General features: G+C 45.5%; 2 protein-coding genes across 2 annotated transcripts; both read right to left on the bottom strand.

The window, feature by feature from the left end:
* Nucleotides 1-821: 821 nt before the first annotated feature.
* On the bottom strand, nt 822-6,109 carry DFJ58DRAFT_842963 (uncharacterized protein; the record flags this gene model as incomplete). Its single annotated transcript, XM_041392896.1, is given in 21 exon segments — nt 822-1,067; nt 1,113-1,193; nt 1,229-1,255; nt 1,304-1,461; nt 1,541-1,552; nt 1,624-1,836; nt 1,933-2,004; nt 2,329-2,383; nt 2,441-3,058; nt 3,109-3,274; nt 3,315-3,371; nt 3,440-3,458; nt 3,583-3,788; nt 4,004-4,093; nt 4,353-4,504; nt 4,564-4,606; nt 4,711-4,841; nt 5,067-5,127; nt 5,172-5,610; nt 5,630-5,834; nt 5,951-6,109. The coding sequence occupies 21 exon segments, from the start codon at nt 6,107-6,109 to the stop codon at nt 822-824; spliced, it is 3,210 nt and encodes a 1,069-aa protein (XP_041242064.1).
* Nucleotides 6,110-6,418: 309 nt separating this feature from the next.
* Nucleotides 6,419-9,954, bottom strand: DFJ58DRAFT_842964 (uncharacterized protein; the record flags this gene model as incomplete). The annotated part of the gene is made up of 12 exons (XM_041392897.1): nt 6,419-6,448; nt 6,512-6,534; nt 6,717-6,864; nt 6,955-7,303; nt 7,362-7,539; nt 7,595-8,137; nt 8,196-8,583; nt 8,633-8,676; nt 8,839-8,923; nt 8,983-9,305; nt 9,729-9,780; nt 9,847-9,954. 12 exons carry the CDS (start codon nt 9,952-9,954, stop codon nt 6,419-6,421), a joined length of 2,271 nt encoding a protein of 756 aa, XP_041242065.1.
* Between the last annotated feature and the right edge of the window lie 10,006 nt (nt 9,955-19,960).

Below are 19,960 nucleotides of genomic sequence, written 5' to 3' on the forward strand. Positions count from 1 at the left end.
ATGCCAACTCTACTAATGTTTTCCTTACGGTGTCTTGATCGACTCTACAGATCAATCAATACTAACTCACGTGTCAGTGTTACAGTCTAAGTACGCCCCTATTCATTTTCCTCTCTTACTTTGTATTACGTCATGTGCTGCATGATGCCGCTGCTAGACTTGTCTTTTCTTATCTCATCGTTGACTCATTGTATTACATCACGATCGCTATCACGCCATCGCTAGGTGATCTATTCTCTTATCTCTGACTCATTCTGACTCGTCTCTTATCTCTGACTCATTCTGACTCGTCTCTTATCTCTGACTCATTCTGACTCGTCTCTTATCTATGACTCATTCTGATTCATCAAAACGCCTGCCCTAAAGCAGCTGTCATTCACTATATAAACCCATCTTGTACATTGTATTTCTTTACTTTAATCTTACTGGGTTTTACCTGGAATTTCCTTTGCTTAAGACTCCAATCTTAAGTCGTCTGAACCTGATTCAAGTCGAGGACACTCTCCTTGATTTGTCTTACAAATTTCTACATACGTAGGAGTCTTTGAACCGACCTTAGCTGATATTGCTTATCGCATTGCTCATCAGCAAACTAGGGGGTCACTGTACAAGCTTGTACAAGCTTGTACAAAGAGCACAAACCCACAACAAAGTCCCCTCTTTACAAGTCTGTCACAGAGTATCACAATCTGTACAAATAGCCACAGACTGCACAGATTGCACAGATTGTACAGATTGCACAGACTTAGACAAACTCGACAATGTTGACAAAAGACAGTTGAATAGACGGCAAAATAATGATGCAATTCAAAAGACTAGTACTATATAATGATATTGACATCCTCATTGGCTGAGCCACCATCCGAATCATTGCAAAGCCAATTCATCATCCCAGACTCAGCCCATTCCTCCAACATCTCTTCAAGCTGTCGACGACGCTTGGGGATATCCATTAACATATCAACAGATTTTCGTAGGGAGTTGAAATCGGACCTGCATTTATCAGCAGAAAGATCTGGGGCTTTGTCTATACTGGTTTCACAGAACCCAGTTAGAACACCTTTTGCCTGTAGAGACTGATCAGCAGCAGAAATAAAATAAAATAATCATACAACAGTGGCCACGAGAATGACACCATTAACGGGAATCGAGTGTTGGAATTCGTCTGTTAACTTCAGCGCTTTTTGCCGTTGCTGTAGTAAAAATCTTGGCATGCGTCTTTAAGAACCTGTGATACGAAGTTCTTGTACTTGCCCTAAAAAATCAATACAACAAGATGTTACCCCACACAGTCATCACTCACCTCAGACAAGTCAGGAAGCCGAAGGTAGTCGCCGGACTTGATCAATTTAGATGCTGCTTCAGTAACATGTTTCTGCACCGAGTGCTCGTGCATCATGCTGCCCTTTGGACAGATGCCATATAATTGTTTTGCAAGAGAGATGATGATTTTCTTGAGCTCTGTACGAAATGTAAACAAGTCGTTGCAAAGCTAATAACTTGTCAGTAAGCACACTTGTGGACAGTAACCTTTACTCACCAACCACGACATCTGGTCACGATATTCTGGAAAATATCCTATGGACATCAGATTGGAACCTCCAACAGATGGAGGGGACCTACCTTGCTCCAATCCAATCTTCTTTGAGTGGTACTTCCATAACACTACATCCAGGACTTCTCGTGCGAGTTCTACAGCGTCAGAATGCTCTGGAATTGGATGTGTCAGTACTGCCTGCAGGCGCATTTCCAACTTTGCTGCCTGAAGAAATGCCTGCCAATATGACGGGTAAAACCTGAGCTTCACAGGATTTGATTGATTCTTAGTCTGTTCCCCTTTGTGTTTGGGTTGGTCACAATTATCGGGTGCAAGACTAGGAGATCAAGAACGGCCTGAAATGGGAACGGGTGAAGGCTCATGATCTGACTGACCAGCACGACTAGGTGAGGCCCGTGACAAGGCGCGCCCACGAGAGGGGGGCTGCATGCGACTGGACACTGTGGCTGAACGACAAGGAGATGGTCTATGGGTGGAAGCACGAGAAGTATTTGTGCGTGGAGACTTGGAGCGACCAACAAGGGTTGATTGAGTCGGGGAGCGCTGACGAGGAGACAGTCTATGAGTGGAAGCGTGAGATGCATTTGGGTGCGCAGACTTGGAATGAGTGGCAGAAAGATGATCAGATCTATGAGCAGAAGACTTTGTAAACAGTGCATTTCGAGGTGCGGGCTGAGGAGATTTCACGCGACCAGATGGAGCACGTGTACTCTGAGACGTCTAGAGTCAGAGGTAATCAGAAACAAACTTTGGTAAAAATAAGAACTTACATGTTGGGATGTATATTGACAGGGAGACTGCGATTGAGCAGGTGTGCACGAGTATCTACGAGAGGACTAGGGCAGGTCAGTATTTGCAAATTCAAGTGTAAAAACTGGTTACACTTAACAGACGACTTGGTGAAGGAGCCTTGTGCCGTCCATTTTTTGCTTGGTGGCGCTCAAGGACATCAAAAATGCCTGGATCATCACGCTCGTTATTGGCCTGGATATTCGAGTCTTGGGCTTGGTCTAATTCCATTAGATCATTGTCATCATGATACCTGTTCTGATATGCTTGCGGATACTGCCTCGAATCTTGCTCGTCGTCTTTGTTGTGGTCTTTGTTGTGGTCTTCGCCTTCGCTGACGCCTCTGTCATCATCTTCGCTGTCGTCTTTGTCATCGTCTTGTTCGTGATCTTGTTCGTCTTGCTGGTTGTGGTCGTTAAAGCTTCTGAAAACGTCTTCATCATCTCGCATGTCGTTTTCGTCAGCATCGTACTCAAGATTATTGCTGTGATGATCTGGTGAGTCTTGCTGCCTAGCACCTGGTTCTGTAGCTCTAGTATTCTGGCTGCAACCGGGTTGGGTCACATCCTGACCGTCACCATCAGTAACATATGGTGGCTTAAACCCAAACCTATCAGAATGGTGGGCAGTGCGCAGGAACGGATGTGGAGAGTGAGCACGTTGGCGCTCTGGCCATACAGCGCTGGCCTTCACAGATGTCTTTGCAGGAGCCTGGAATAATGTTCATTGTTAGCTGGGTAGCCTGAAAACAAAACACTGACTTTTTTCTTTGCTCTCGCAACTTGTGAAGGAGCCATTGGGTTTTCTTCTGAATCGCTGATTTCAACAGTGTTCTTCTTCCCTTGCCTTGTTGGGGCCGCCATCACCCTCTCACCAGCTTTTTGCAGCTGTGCTATGTGACCTCCGACACCTCGATTGGATTGTGCGCTTCATCATGCAGGCTCGGCATCCTTATTGCCTGGAGAACTGTGTCTGGCTTTCTTCCTGGGAGGCATTGGGTGAAGGGATTGGTGCTGAAGGTTGGCTGCCGGTGCATCATAAATATTTATTAATTACATAAGACAGTTTGAGCGGCTTCAGAAAATGGCTCACTGAGCGCTTGACTGGAATACTACAAAGAACTAAGAAAATCTAAGGATACAAAGTTATGAGACCTAAAGTCTAGGTGTTTTGCAATGATAATAAATCTCGAGCTCTGTGCATGTGAAGTGTATATAATGCATCGCAGTGCTTACATGGTAACGAGTTAGAGCGTGAAAACCTTGGGCTCCCTCTTTTTCCGCCGAGAACGACGAGGACGATTTGTCGAAACAGGCAGAGAAGGTGGAGGAGGAGGTGCTGAATGATGATGAAGGGCCAGATGGTACCGATGAATGTGCAGGGCGGCTTATCCGGCTTGAATGACGAGGAAGTGGACCCTGAGTTGCGGCTGGAGAAGAAACTGAGGTTCCCAAGGGAGCAGCAGACAACATCGGAAGTAGAGGGAGCGATATCTCAGGACTAGGAGAGCTGTCGATGTTATCCAGCCCCCATTGTATGATCTCATGAATGTGGTCGTGAGAGACTTCCTTATTGTTTAATAGTGTGTCTCTAATTGCCACGTGCCAGTCCTCAAGGATGGGACGGCAAGCCTGGAAGTACGGTGCAGGCTCGTACCTCGGGGATTTGTCCATTAGGAACTCTTTCTTGAGGCTTCCGCTAGTCCCAAGACCATCTCTGTCCATCATCATGTACACTTTATTCCATCTACAGGCATTTTCGGGGGGCACCCCCCTGTCTGTGATTAGACCGCCGGGCCCACCGTATATGGTCAGTAAATTCAAGGAGAATATAGAATAACAACTCGAGGTCATCAGATGCCCTGTGGTCAACTGACTCAGGAGTTGGAATGCCTCCCATCAACTTGAGAAGGCAACAGGATATGTATGGTATCGTTCCCTTCAAAAAATAAAAATAAGCACTACAGAAGATATCGAGATCAATTTTCAAACTTATGGTTCCACACAAATCTTTTGCCTGATTGTAAAGTTGGACGAATTTGGCGTGGTCGAAATCAATAAAGTATCCCTTTCCCTCGTGTATGATGAGATTGTTGGGACTGAGATCTCCATGAAGAACTTCCCGCTCAAATGTCAGCGTTTTATGGGCTACTGGCATCTGTCAAAAATTTTGATGAATACCAGGGGGACTCACCAGCAACAAGGTCAAAAAAAAACATTGACTAGCTCAGGTACAGACTTAAAGGTGGTCAGTGGGAGGCTGCAGGGAGTCAAAAGTATGCGTTGGTGAATATTGGTGAATCTGGGAGGTGATTGTGAAGATGGTTGCGAATATTGAATGTGCTGTTGACACATCCAGCATACTCGACATCCCAATACTTTACTAGCTGGACCACATTTGGAACACCATCGACTGCCTGAAGAAACTTGACCTCGTGATCTAGGGAGTCAACATCTACCCAACAGTCCTTCAATGCATACTCCTTCTTGGTATTCTTAGTGCTGGACGCAATAAAAAACGGTTCCACGTGAAAAAGCCTGCAGCTTTTCCACAAGATGGCCAAAATGCAGTATACCTCACCTACATCATCTATAGCCCAACCTATCGCTCTGGATGGCATGACATCGACTCCCCCTGGTATATTGTTGTGAGGAGTGCCTCGGCAAAGGGAGTTGCAAACATGAATAGTGGGATCGAGACCGAGCGCAGAGTGACTCACTAGCATCATCGTGTTCAAGACATCGATGAAATGCACAGGATCCAGATTGATTAAATAGGTGCTGATATTATTATCCAAGAATGGTCCAAGTAATGCACACAACACTTCTTGTTTGTGATACTGAAAAGGAGAATGAAATGGTGCCATGGTTGTTCACGCATAATTAGGTAGCCTTTGGTTGCAATCCATAAGAATATTGGTATGTCCTCCGCCAGTTCTGAGATGGTGATCTCTACTCCTGTCAGAACATCTGCCCAACTCTTCTCATTCCCGTTGTGCTTCTTCAGCCTATAGTCCATAAGGACTAAATCGGGTTTTCTGGAATTGGTGGCATCCGGTACGGGAATGGTAGAGAACTCTGAAGACCAGTATCGCGATTCTGGTAGAGTGTGGAAGGGCAGCAAGCTCGACTTGGCTTTGACCCTGCTACGCATGTTGTAGTAGATGGTCCTGAATAGGCGCTCCCAATTCTTCTCATCCGACGTCTTTACAGCCACAATTGGACATTTTGCTCCAATCTGATATGATTTCTGTGACCAACTGCCTATCCGTCTCCAGCGCACCTTTGCCTTCATCTTCATCATCTAAATCTGCATCTGAATCTGCATCCGCATCTGGCTCCACTTCCGTATCAGTCTGCGACTCCTGCTTTCTTTTCGTCTTCTTCAGTCGACCAGAGAAAGGAAGAGTAAGCCTCCATTGCGGGTGAGTGATACCCCGTGGATTTAACAATACAGATGACCCATGCAGGATTAAACGGCCCTTCTTCTTGACATACACAATGTCATTTATTTCTTGTATTCTGATACTGCATCGTTAGATAAGGTCGTCAAGGATGGATGATGTCCGGCCTTGTATGCCCTCCTCCCACAGAACTCGTTTACCCTCTGTAAAAGCCTATCTGGCCCCACCAGGAACTCATGTCTCATCAGTTGGTCCATGGAATTCTGCATCCAAGGTATAAAGTCACCGATGGTGGGGATGGAGCTAGTAACTGTTGCAAGGAGATGGTTGAGCACAAAGGATGATGATGCCGATGTCATGGTGATTAAGTGAGTGTGATGCCTTATACTATGACAAATGATGCTTTGGCCTCTTGTTAGTTTACTTTGGGTCACGGCACATTGATTCTTTCTGCATGGCATGATTTCGACCCAAATTAAGAACATAAATGCATGAAATTTCAACCTATCTCCATTTCTACCTATATACTCGCACCATGCAAGACAATGTACATACACTACTGCCCATGTGAAGCGTAATAAAGGGCATAATAGAAGTCTTTATTGAAGTACTTGTTTAAAAGAAACAATTGAGAATAGTGCATAGATGTTGCCTTCGTGAATTGTGAATCAGCCGCATCCCCTAACTGAGGGATGACGCTGATGAATGAACGAAGTTGACACAGGGGAACAATATTACCAATGGGAGTGCCATCTACATACCTGGTACGTTTCAGAATATTCATCTGAGTGGCAGGATCAACCGAACCAATGGTCAGACCCTGCACATAACACAGATATTGATCTCTCCAAGTGATGCGACCACCTCTTTGAGATATTGGACACATAATGAGGTGTAATTTACATATTGCGTGACCTTCAAAGCACCAAAGTTCATATGCTTTCATATCAATGAAAGAATTCTCACCTGTTAAACCTGACTCGAGCCAAACAAACCCTCCTTCAACATTGACGAGGACAGTGTCCTTTCGGCCTTTTGGCCACTCAGGGCCAGGAGGAGATGCATGTACGGTTTGAGCTGGTAATGTGACCCTGGAATTGTGGAAAGACATTTGCTGAAGGCAGACAGTATACCATAGTTGAACACAGTCAAATGGAAGGATCGGAGGACAGTCAATTAATGGCTTTCTTCTTGGACCTCCTACCATATAAATCGCTCCTCTCTCTCTCGTGTCATGTAGCAAAAATTCTGAAAGTGCTACGCGCAGATCCGGTAGATTGAAATCAGTAGCGACGTCATCAATGCTAACTCCAGTGCGAGAAGGAGTGTAGTTGAGGTGGATTGCAGTACCACCAGCGATAAACGTTCGAGGAGGGTGAGGAATAGCTCCATCCCTTACAGTTACTATTTGCTTTGCTTTGCTAAAGTAATCTATGGTGACACGTGTATGGTTCATTTCTTCTAAAAGTGTAGTCCGTGGATCGTCCTGTTCCTGCTTGTCGCAATCGATTGCCTCATTCTCCTCTGCCTCCTCCTCAGGAACTTCTCCAGACCTGTCATTGGGATCACGGTACATGTGATGACTCTTCAGCGTCGTGGCAATTGCAAAACGTCAGCAGCTTTTCATCTTGATCTAGATGTTGACAGATCTGGGGGTTGTAGTCATTGTTATTGGTACGGCGTGCAGGGTCCTTGATTTCTGAAATATGGGCATGCTCGGTTGCATCTGCAGACCACTGGATGAGAGCGCCAACGTTGCGCGTGCCAGAAGTGATGCTCTGGAGGAGTTCTAGCCTAGGAATGAAGCCAGTTATCAATAGGCCTCTTGGCTCCCATCCGCGCACCCGAAGTCAGAATGATGTCTTTATTGTCATGGAAGGTCGAAAGGGACTGGTCAATACTTGGCAATAAGTCATCATTGGGAGCAGGGCACTGCGCCAAATATCGAACATCCATGAGGGCACAAATTGTGATAACGAAATGACGAGGAGCTGCACCGGATATCAGGCCAATAATGTAGCGCTGGATATCACGGTGACCTCTGCCAGTGACTTGTTTGAGTTTTGAGATTCCACCAGCGAAATGATGGTAGCCTGTGACGGGCTGTAGGATCGAGAACCGGAAATCATGCTCTGAGGCACCCACAATTACTAAACACCACTGGCAGTCATGGTCAAAAAACTCCTTGTGCCAATGATGCAGTGGTTCTGACATCAGGAAGATCGAGGGATCAGCGAGCAGCCAGTCTATCCAGAATGGTGCAGAAACACCATTTAGCCTGGTATTCAGTGCAGGCGCCAAAATACGCCTTGAGATCGTTGGGATCGACAGTAATGCTGTCGAGCTGGCCAAGCGTGACAGAACGGGTACAAGGGGGATGCCAAAAACTATCACCAAACTGCAGATAAGAAGCCATAGTAAACAGAGAGGTCTTCCCGCGTACACAGGCAAGCATAGCTGCCTCTGGGGTGTCGACAATGAATGCTGTGAGAGGAGTAAAACAGTGCTGAGCATTTCCAACCGGATCAGACATCATGATGCCAACTTCCGCCACTTTCATCAACGGCTTAAGAACAATTGAAAGACATTGATGTATAAGGCAATCTTCAAGCATGCCTCGCATGCATTGATTAGGGTGTAGGTACTTTGGGATAGGAAGGAGGGCCATAAGTAAGAAAGCTTTTGATGAAAGTTTTGTATGAGTACACATGCATATGTTGGCGAGTCCCAGAAGAAGCGGATGAGTGATTCTAGCACCAGTCATTGTAGTTATGTTGGTTTTGTTGGAGGACAGCACAGCACCGAGAACTGTAGCACCTCTGGGAAACTGAGTCTACAGGAAGTGTGTTGAGATAACGAAAAAAATCAACTGCTGCACATACCTGCATTTCCCAAGCAGCATCACCCGTCATCCATTCCGAGTATACTCACATAAGATGTGCCGCCATTGTGTAAACATGACAAGGGACAAAATCAAGCTTATCGTGGAAGAGAGGGTTGGAGAAAAGACTCTCCAAGCATTCAATAGGGTCCCTCCAAAATAATCGAATTGGATATTTTGTAGGATGGGTCGAGGGGATGATCTGACACTTCCAGCTTGGTCTGCTAGGAAGCATCTCTGCATGGCTATGCAATTCTCTAGTGTTGCTGAATGAAAGTTGCAATTTTTGGATCTGAATGGGGGGTGTAAAAGTTAGAATCAATAATGTAGAGTGCGAAGACTGGTACTTACCAGGGGAAGCTTCAGAAATACATCAATTGCTGCCATACTAAGGGGTGAACGCAGAAGGAAATCACCGATTTCCCACTCTTCCTTGGATGCGAAAGGGTAGAAAAGATTCTCCTTCCTGTACTCTGCATATTCATCGGCATCGAATACATCTAAAAAGGTCAGACCATCCTCAGAGTAACACATCCCAGCACCCTCGTACCGCTCCTCCAATGACCCTTCAGCTACTCCAAAGCCATCTTTGATAAAATTAAAGTCGCCTTCAAAGTTCATATGCACCTGATTGTCTTCATCACGCATACTACCAGCCTGTTCCTCAGGATCAGCTTGAGGTGAAGTGTGGCGTGATGGCAGTTCTACCTCAGCAAACTGTGAGATATTGACAATGTCCCGAATGGAGCTATGACAGGATGTTCAGGGCTGACTGAGATGGCGAGTGACACTGCTGTCCTTGGTGAATGTCTTCCCGCAATTTGGACATGTTGGTACCGACATAGTCTTCAAGATTTCACACGGTTGTTATTGATTCTTGAAGTCACTGTACATAATACGTGTTCTCAGATTGTCATACTCGCTATATCTATCCCATGAATTCCACCAGCTACCCTCAATCTTTACGCGGTCATGCCCAAAAAACTCTTACCATAGCATCTCCAACTACTCCCATCGGATATATGGATCTGCAAGTGTTGGATGCAGCTCAGTCAATAAATATGGGAGTGGAAGACGATTTTCCTTCCACTACGCACCTCGTGAGATGCCCGTTTCATTTTTCTTGTTCTGCTTCATCGATCTTACCCTCTTCAATAGGAGGTCAACTACACTTTATTGCATGAGGTTGCAGAATGTGCAGCCGACCACTCTGACCTCATGCTCGCAGCAGCCAAAGCCAAATGAAAAGTGTGTGAAGCCGAGAAGCACCTGGCTGATTGCATCCTTGAACACCAAGCTACACTTATCGACTTCTGACGCCATCGTGCAGAGGCAGCAAATTCCCGGTTATTGACAGCAGACCTTGACATTGGGCGCATGCATATGGAATGAAAGAAGAATGGTATTGCGACATTCACGAGCTCAGAACCTGTGGCAGTAAGTCTTTCTCCCTTGTGTTTGCTATAATTCATTATCATTGAGATTGTTGCAGATGTCACACAGCCCGATTTTGCGATAACTGTCGGTGGTGTACTTGTCCTAATTCTGCGGCCACCTGTAGATTTGAAGGCTTGAAGTAAAGCCTTCGTTCATTGCACTAATTCTGCAGCCATCTGTAGATCTGAAGGCTTGAAGTATACCTTTCGTTCATTGTATTATATCGTTGAATTGGGGTGCTTTGTTTAAATATGAATAGATATATATTTGTTCATATACATATATATTGTGCTACCGTTATATGTACATATTTCTTTGTGTGCTTGCATGGCTTTGTATCACGCTGTCGAGTTCTACATAATGGACCCCGCACGATTTCGAAAGGTGTATGATCACTGACAGAATAACAATTAACAGCTCCTCAACAACTGAGGAGCCCGACTGATATTGATCACTAGCAATACAACTAACGGTTAAGTACTAGGCTGTGGCAAGCCCAAAAAGACTTAAAACCTGAGGGAAACGAACTTTGTTCATACATATATTTTGTGCTACTAGTATCATTATACTACATGTTTCTTTGTGTGCTTGTATGGCTTTGTATCATGCTGTCAAGTTTGTAAGACCTGGTGCCTTGTGTGTTTGTGCTGTTTGTAATCATTGTGTGGCTTTGTTATTGTTGTGGTACCTTGTCACCAATTTGGTAGTTTGCTGATGCTATACATCAGAACTATCCCAGTTCATAACAAAAGATTAAAGTTGCTTACCAAACCTCTCCACCACGAGAGGCCCCATTGCTAGATAGCAAAGACGACCCCTTGGGTTAGAAAGTATTGGTGGGAATGTGATCCTAACGAACCCGACTCACCAGAAGAATATCATGAGACCACAGGTCCAGATACAGAAGACAGAGAGAGACGAGAACTGTCCCCTGTAACCACCAAATCAGATCACCACTCTACAACTTCCACTGACGAATTCCCAGAAGAACAACCACCCCGAAACCTAACGGCCAACCCTAGTTTCAGAATGTCCACCACAACGTCCTCTGCTGAATTGAAAGCCGGAGCACCCACAGCTTATAACGGGAATCCAGACCGCGCTATCAGATGGTTATATTCGGTGAAAGCGTATTTTAGGGTTAAATCCTCAATCTATAACACCAAGGAAAAGAAAGTCATCACTGCACTCGCTTATATGACTGAAGGAAGCACAGAAGGATGGGCAACCACATTCTATGCGGAAGCTGATGATACCCTCCCAAACCCCTATGGAACCTTCGCAAACTTTGAAACAAAGTTCAAGGAAGCATTTGCCCCAGCCAATGCAAAAGTAGTCACTTTGAACAAGTTAAGAACCCTCAGACAAGGGAATGATCTTATGTCCTATATCACTGAATTCAAAACCCTTGCCTCACAAGCCAGCATTAAAGAATCCCAAGTTTTGATTACATTCTTTAATGACAGATTAAAACAAGGGCTCATAAACTCCATATTCCAAATGGAAACCATCCCCGATTCCTTCGACAAATATGTAACCACAGCCATCTGATTGGATAGTAACTGGCAATGAGGCGCAGCTCTATGCAACAACCGCCGTAACTTTACCAAGCCTTCCGGACAGCACTATACTCCAAGACCTACCATCAACCAAATCTGTGACCCCAATGCCATGGAGGTAGATCATCTTACTGAAGAAGAATGTAATGAACACTTCAAGAAAGGAAAGTGTTTTACCTGTCACACGATTGGACACCTCTCTAGAGCATGTCCTGACAAGAAGAATGGAAGAACCCCGATACACCACAAAGAAGTAGAAAGCAGCGATGAAGAAGAAGAAGCAGAAGTCCGCCATCTCAACGAGGATTTTTGATGTGGAAGACTGGATTGATGTCAATATCTTCCAATGTACCTATAAGACTTGTATGAAAAGTTGGTGAACGAAAGGAACTTTGAGTTCCACTTTCCCTTATCTCGAAAACTCGTCTGAAAACCGTTGAAACCACCGCAGTCATTCCAGAGCAGCCAGAACTTTCATTTCTGAAGACTTTGTCAAACAGCACCGAATCCGAACCCACCCCCTCAGTAAACCTTTCAAGGTCACTATCGGCAATGGAAGCTATTCCAAAAGCGGAGCAATACGCAGATATTGTGTTCTTACCGTCAAAATAGATGGATGATCCATGATCGGAAAGTTTGATGTCACATGCCTCGGGAGGAGGGACCAAATCCTTCTTGGAATTCCTTGGCTACGTGCTATGAATCCAGTCATTGATTGGACCACAGAAACCCTCATCCTCTCACAAACCACAAAGAGTGATCAAATAGAAGAAGAAGTTGACAAAGAAAGAAAGAGGAACGGTCTTTCACTTCTATTTCGACAAGAACTGATTGATCAAACTTGGAAACAATCCAAGCTTAAAAAAACGGAACCAATCACTGAAACTCCCATTGTCTATCCACGAGCAACCATAGAAGAAGTTATTAATGAAGAAGCACCATCTCCTCTTCCCATCCCTGATCTACTCCCCATCCCTGATGACGACGACGAAACCTTTGACACTAAAGAAGACGTTTGGACGCAAGAGAACTTTGCCACACCAGTGCGGAAAGTCTCTATGTACAATCTAGATGATGATGAATTCTTGGTAGAGTATTCCTTTAATGCATCTGAACTCCGAGTAATCACAAACACCTCCATGGATACACCCTTGACTTCCAATGGAACCAGTCATTCAGAACAGAAACCCACAGTCAAACCCCTGCCATGGCCTACAGAATATGCGAAAGTTAGTAACAAAGCTCAGCAGTTCGCTCTAGCTGCGGGCTTGGAACAAAAGAAGAAAACTTTCAAAGAACTCGTACCTTCCTATCTCCATGACTTCACCGACATCTTCACTAAAGATGGACTAAACCAACTACCCCCTGAATGACCTGGCATTGACCACCATATTGAAACGAAACCTGGATTCATCCCTAAAACGTCGACAATCTACCCTCTCTCCATTGCTGAATGAACTGCTGTTAAAGCATTTATTGATGAAAATGTGAAGAAAGGTTTTATCTCGGAATCCAAGTCACCACAAGCTAGTAGCTTCTTCTTTGTGGGAAAGAAAAGCGGAGACCTCCGACCCTGTCAAGATTACCGATACATCAATGATTGGACTATCAAGAATGCTTATCCCTTACCGCTTCCTTTGTCCCTTGTTGCAAGATTGCACAGGGCAAAGTATTTCACCAAGATGGATGTCCGCTCCGGTTATATCAATATCCGTATTTATCCCGATGATAGATGGAAAGCCGCGTTTACCACTGAATTTGGACTCTATGAACCAAATGTAATGTTCTTCAGACTTTGCAACTCACCCGCTGTCCTGCATAATTTGGGAATCATGCATGGACATGACTACCAGTCATCCCCCTAAAAGACAAAGTCTGTTAGCTTAGTCCTCAGACTAGTCAACCCATACCTTGGTATCAAACCTTGGTCCAATAGTTTCAGTTTTCCCTCAGTGATTCATGAATCCACCATGTTTCGAAGAAAAGTCATATGTGAGATGGGAATCACATAATGACCTAGTTGATATGAGAAGCAAAATAAAGGTTAAGGTATTGCCTTTCCTTTGGCTTATTCACTTTGGCTAGAGAAACCCATAGAGAAAAGTTCAAAGCCTAACAAAACCCAATCTAAAAAGCCCGCATATTGTGTACTATTATTTGTTCCATTATTTCTGAGTTGTTTTCTCTAGTGTTTCTTTACTTTACTTTTCTATTAGGATGCTCTGACTAATCAGATGCTTCATAAAATTGTACCTACAGGATATGATGTCATAATGATGTCATAGGACTTCTGTTAAGACCGTACTCGAGTAGTATCGGATCCGAAGGGCTTCGGCCTCAGCTCATGCGCTGTGCCCCTTTCCCAAGTCTTGCCCCTTATTTCAGAGTACTAGAGTATTGTGTATATTGAGACGGATAAGTCTCGTAACGGATCCGTTATGGCTTCCGGATATCGAACATATATAGTAACGGCTAATCCGGATCAGATCCGAACTAGAAACTAACGGGCAAGGACTGTCCAAAGACAGAGACGGATATATAGACTATAGGAATCAATCCTAAGTCTCAGAGTAGACAAGAGTATCGTACTCAAGTCCGGATGGATAACGGATGGACTCAGAGTCCAGACAGAATGAGTGCAATCTAAGATGATATTCGAACTGATCTACTACAGCGCATGTGCAAGGGTTTATATACTACAGATAACTAATGGAATGATCAATAAGCAACGGTGCGAGGCTATGTACAAAGTATAAGCAAAGTATGTGTACAGCGTACTGGTAAGTCGGACGGATAACGTATCATAACCGGGAATGAAGTCTAAGCTAAAGCAGATCAGTAAGTGTAGCGGATCAGTAAGCATAACGGAAGTAAAGGATAACCGGTATACCGGTGTACAGGAATGCCGAAAGGAGATGAACGATAGTTAGAGTTATATGAACAGGACATGAAATAAGGATTAGATCGGATCTGTGGACCGGACGACGGATATGTCCATCGGATCTGGATCGGATCTGAGATCCAGATCTTTGGATCTGTACCCGGGAATATGGTATATGACAGTATCCCCCCCTTAGGGCCGATCCCTAGAGGCACAAGAATCAGCGATCCAGAACGGATGGTATGAGTGCGAGACAATACAGAAGTTGATGGGAGAAGTTGCTGAGTTCGGATTTTCGACAGATATACGGATGCCAAAGCATCGCAGGTGTTCCTTCCTTTCCCCACTTTTTCACTACCACTAGCTTAACTCAAACATGGCTGATAACGGATCCGGCTCTATGAAGACCGCTAGGCAGACTCTGGCGGATGTACAGGCTGCACTGGCTGCTGCTGAGGACGAGGTTCGGAAGGAGGAAGAGGCTGAAAAGCGCAAGCAACAAGAGGAGGAGGCAGAACGGAAACACTTGGATGGGATTAGGAAGATTGAACAGGCCGAGATCCGAAGGGAAGCGGAGGAGACTAGGCGCAGGGCTATTGTAGCGGAAATGGTGAGTTATGATTTGTACCATCGGATCCATGGCTTATCGGATCCATTCCTTATCGGATTCGTAGACTCACGCTATTTCAGCGGATAAGGATGGGTCTTGTACTCGCTGCGCTAAGAAGAATCGGATCTGTCTATGGTCCAATGCCAATAGCAATTCCTTGGTGAGTTGTTCTTGATTTTTCGGATCCATGACTCTTAACGTTCGGGTAGATCAAGGCTTGCAATCCGTGCTGGAAGGATAAGGTTACCTGCCCCAGAAGGCCTGGACTTGTCAAGGATTCCAAGTCTAAGAAGAGGCAGCGCGCTGCTGAGAACCCATCTCCGAGAGGCAAGGGTAAGAAGCGCCAGCAGAGTCCGACTCCGGATCCGGATATGAGGATGGCAGTAGTGGATGAGGTGAAAGTGGAGTATGATGATCAGGCCTGGGTTGCTGCTGCTAACAACATTGTAGCGGAGCTGGTCCGGACCAACAGATTACTCCAGCAGAGCATCGGAGCGGCGGAAGGGAGTAGGGCTGCTATGGAGAGGATGAATACTAACTTGGAGGTGTTTTTGGAGCAGCAGAGGGAGTTCCAGAACATCCTTCTTGAGGGGATCCGGAATGGAATTCGGATCACTGAGGCAGGCCAATCCAAGGCCACTGAGAAGGACGCTGATGAATCCGGATCCGGATCCGCTGGGGACATGGAGATGGATGGCTAAGGATTTCTGGATCCGCTTTCTCTGCTACTAATGTACTTGTATATCCATTTTGTATATTTCATTGTATAGCAATAGGACCGGGTTTGTCTGGATATGCGGTGTGGAAAGCCGAGACTAGATCGGACGCATTTCCGAGTTCTGTGGCTAGTAACCACGAAGTCTCTTCGTCCGTTCCTTCATATCCGGACCATCGGACGAGGTATAAGAGTTGGCATTGACGTCTACGATGGTCTAGCTTCGAGTCTAGGATTTCGGATATCTCATATTCTGGTTCTCCATCGACTTCGACCGGAGGTGGAGGGGGCTGGATACGATTAGGAATTATGTTCGGAACGGATGGTTCTAACTGAGAGATGTGGAAAACGGGATGGACGGATTTCATGGATTCGGGAAGTCGGATGGTAAAGGAATGTGTACCTGGACGAGATATGACTTCAAATGGACCTAGGTTCTTTTCCGAGAGTTTCTTAGATGGGCGAGTGGACCGGAAGTACTTAGCCTTGACAAAGACTTGATCTCCGATATTGATATCCAGAGCGTGTTTCCGTCTAGCGTCCGCAGGTCCTTGATATCTTTCTTGGGCGTGAGCCATTTCTTCTTGGAGGAATTGATGAAGGTCGTCAAGGTCTATAGCATAGTCGCGAGCACGGATGGAGGATAGATCATGTTCCGGATGGATGGATATGTTCGGATGATAACCCTTATTAGCAAAGAAGGGCGATACTCCGGTAGTAGCACTTGGAGCGTTATTGTAGGCAAACTCTGCTAAGGGAAGTAGTTCCGACCAGTTGTCCTGCTGATAATTGCAATATATCTGAAGGTATTGTTCCAGGGTTTGGTTGGCACGCTCGGTTTGTCCGTCCCCTTCCGGATGATATCCGGATGTGAAGTGGAGGACCATATCCAATGCTTTTCCTAAGGACCGGAAGAAATGGGATATGAATTCTGTACCACGGTCCGAGGTAACATGGGATGGAACTCCGTGCTTGGAAAACACGTGAAGTAGGAACAGGCGAGCGAGGTCAGGAGAGGTAATGGTATCGTGAGTCGGAACAAATATTGCTTGCTTGGATAGTCGATCTATGATAATGAGGATGGCTGTAAAGCCGGATGAGTCCGGAAGTTGCTCTATGAAATCCATAGAGATGGAATTCCATGGCTTTTCTGGTATGGGGAGTTGTTTGAGCAATCCATAGGGCTTATGTCTCGGAACCTTGGCTCGGGCGCAGGTAGTGCAGGATCGGACGTAGTCCTTAACATAGGTGCGTATACCCGGCCATGTATACTTGCGTCAGATGAGGTCTAAGGTTCGGTTTTGACCAAAGTGTCCGGATAAGGGATGATCATGAGTATTACGGAGGACGCGAAGTCGGAGGTTATCGGATTCTGGAACATATATATGGTTGTCGCAACAGAGGAAACCACTATCGTCCACTGTCCATCTTGGATCCGAAGGTACCGGAAGATGGTTGGTTGCAATAGGGTCATTAGGAAGTGCGGTCAGGATGTCTTTCCGAAGGTCATCAATATCCATTAGAACAGCTGCTCTAAGAACCGGAGTTGCTAAGGTTGAGGCTCATAGGGACAAAGCTAACTGTTCGGACGTGAATACCGGACGGAAATTATGAGGGTTAACTCGAGCGTAGTCCTTATCCCCCTCTTTGGGATAGACGTCCCAGCGTCTAGTAAGGGAATCCGGTTTAACTCCGAGTTTTCCGGGATGGAAACAAATGATTAGGTTGAACTGATGGAGGAATTCCGACCAGCGAGCCTGACAGCGAGAGAGGAGTTTGGTAGTGGTGAAGTACTCAAGGTTTTTGTGGTCTGTGACAACATCTACAGGCTCGGCTGAGCCTTCTAGATAATGTTGCCAGGTCCGGAAAGCTTCGTATATAGCTAGGAGTTCCTTGTCATTGGTGTCATAGTTGAGTTCTGGAGCGGTTAGCGTACGAGAGTAAAACTGCTACCAGACAAAGCTCTGAGTCCGGACATACAATGGAAAGTATTCCGGCTATAGCATAGTCAGAGGCATCGGTTTCCACTACTATAGGAACATCCGGCATCTAATGAGTAAGCACTGGAGCGGTAGTGAAAGCTTTCTTGAGTTCTTCGAAGGATTTCCGACAATCTTCGGAAAAGTTCCACAGAGCATCCTTGTGTGTAAGCCATGTTAACGGAACCACAATATCCGAGTAGTTGAATATAAACCGTCTATAGAAATTTGCGAATCCGAGGAAGGACTGGATATCCTTGACTTTCCGAGGTTCCGGCCAGTCAGTAATAGCTTGGATCTTCTCGGATGACATAGTCAAGCCGTCCAGAGATAGGAGGTATCCGAGGTATTCAACGGAAGTGGAATGGAATTCGCATTTTTCGGGTTTGGCATAGAGATGATGTTTACGGAGTCAACAGAGTACTTCTCAGATGTGTTGTTTGTGGGACGCAAGATCATGGGAATAGATAAGGATGTCATCCAGATATACGATAACACATACATCCAGCATATCAGCAAACACGCTATTGACAAAGCGTTGGAATGCTGCTGGAGCATTAGTGAGACCTTCCGGCATTACCAACCATTCATAAGAGCCATAGCACGTTCGGAAGGCAGTCTTCCATTCGTCCCCTTCCGCTATCCGGACGAGATGATAAGCGGATCAGAGGTCGATTTTGGTATAGACTTTAGCACGGCTCGGAGAGTCTAATAGGTCGGCAATGAGGGGTAACAGATATCGGTCTTTCTTGGTGATCTGGTTGAGTCCACGTAAATCCACACAAAGGTGGAGGGAGCCGTCCTTTTTCTTGACAAATAGGACCGGAGCTCTGTGAGGAGAGGATGAGGAGCGGAGGAGTCCAGAGGCAATATTTTCATCAAGAAACTTCCGGAGGGCTGCAAGCTCAACCGGGGATAGAGAATAGATAGTTCTGAGGGGAGGACTAGTTCCTTCTTCCAGATCTATGTTCAGATCATAAGGACGATGTGGAGGAAGTTGGCCAGCCTTTCCCTTGTTGAAGACATCTGCAAACTCGTGATAGTCCGAAGGGATTCTGGATAGATCTGGAGGATCGGACGAGAGAGACGCGGACCGGAGATCGACACCGGATGGACGAAGGTATATACTGAATTGGACCGATCCTTCTAACTTGCAGGCCCGGCAAAAGGCAACTGCATTGATTAGGGATATGTTAGGAACGGTGTTATCAGCGGAGGGTACGGATGTAGTCAGAGGAGGTATGGTTTCCGTCGAAGGAGGGATATCCGAGGACGGAAGTGACGTCGGAGGGGTCGATGGCATTCCATGAGATGTCGTCCGGAATTCGATGCTGCCCAAAACCCAGTCAATCAACGGATTGTGTCGGGTGAGCCAGCTATATCCAAGAACGATAAAACAAGATGAATCCAAAGGGGGTAACGTAGAATGTATCAGAGGTGACTACACCGGATGGAAAACGGACGGACAAATCTATAGCTTCGGAAATAGTATTATTACAAGTACCATCAAACAAGCGGAGCGGAATCGGAGGTATCGGATATGTAGGGATTTTATGTTTTCGGACGAACACAGAGTCTATGAAACAATGAGAAGAACCACAATCTACAAGAGCTGGAAAATCGGATACGGATGGGAGTAACAGAAGTGAAACATATGGACAGAGGGAAGTTGGATCCGAGAGCGCGACAGCATTGAGTCTTAACTCCTTTGTGCAGGCAGAGTCAACGCGACCCTCTTCCTGCACGGAGCTAGGAGGGTCATGGACTATTTTTTTGTCTCAGTAGAGACCTCCGGTTTGACTTCCGGAGCGACTACTGCAGTGCGACCTTTGGCAGCGCGCTGTCATGCATGGTATGGAACTCATACCATGACATTGATAGACAGGAAGTAGCTACAGAGAGTACACTAAGGTGTACCTCATTGTATTTTTATGATTGGTTCCATTTTGACAGATTTACTTGTATTTATATTTCCAGTATGATAGTTTTCACCTTTCCCCTTTTCTTTTCTTTTCTTTTATGTGGTTTATTCAGCCACCAGTGAGCCACCAAGATGTGTTAGTAAGCATGTCATGTGATAGGCAATATTCTGCTTTGTAAGGATCCTGCATGATTTGTCATGTGGCTTCCATTTGTTTCCATTTGTTT

The sequence above is a fragment of the Suillus subalutaceus genome (genome assembly GCF_016647625.1).
Source record: "Suillus subalutaceus strain FC151 chromosome Unknown DFJ58scaffold_80, whole genome shotgun sequence".
NCBI classification, from domain to species: Eukaryota; Fungi; Basidiomycota; class Agaricomycetes; order Boletales; family Suillaceae; genus Suillus; species Suillus subalutaceus.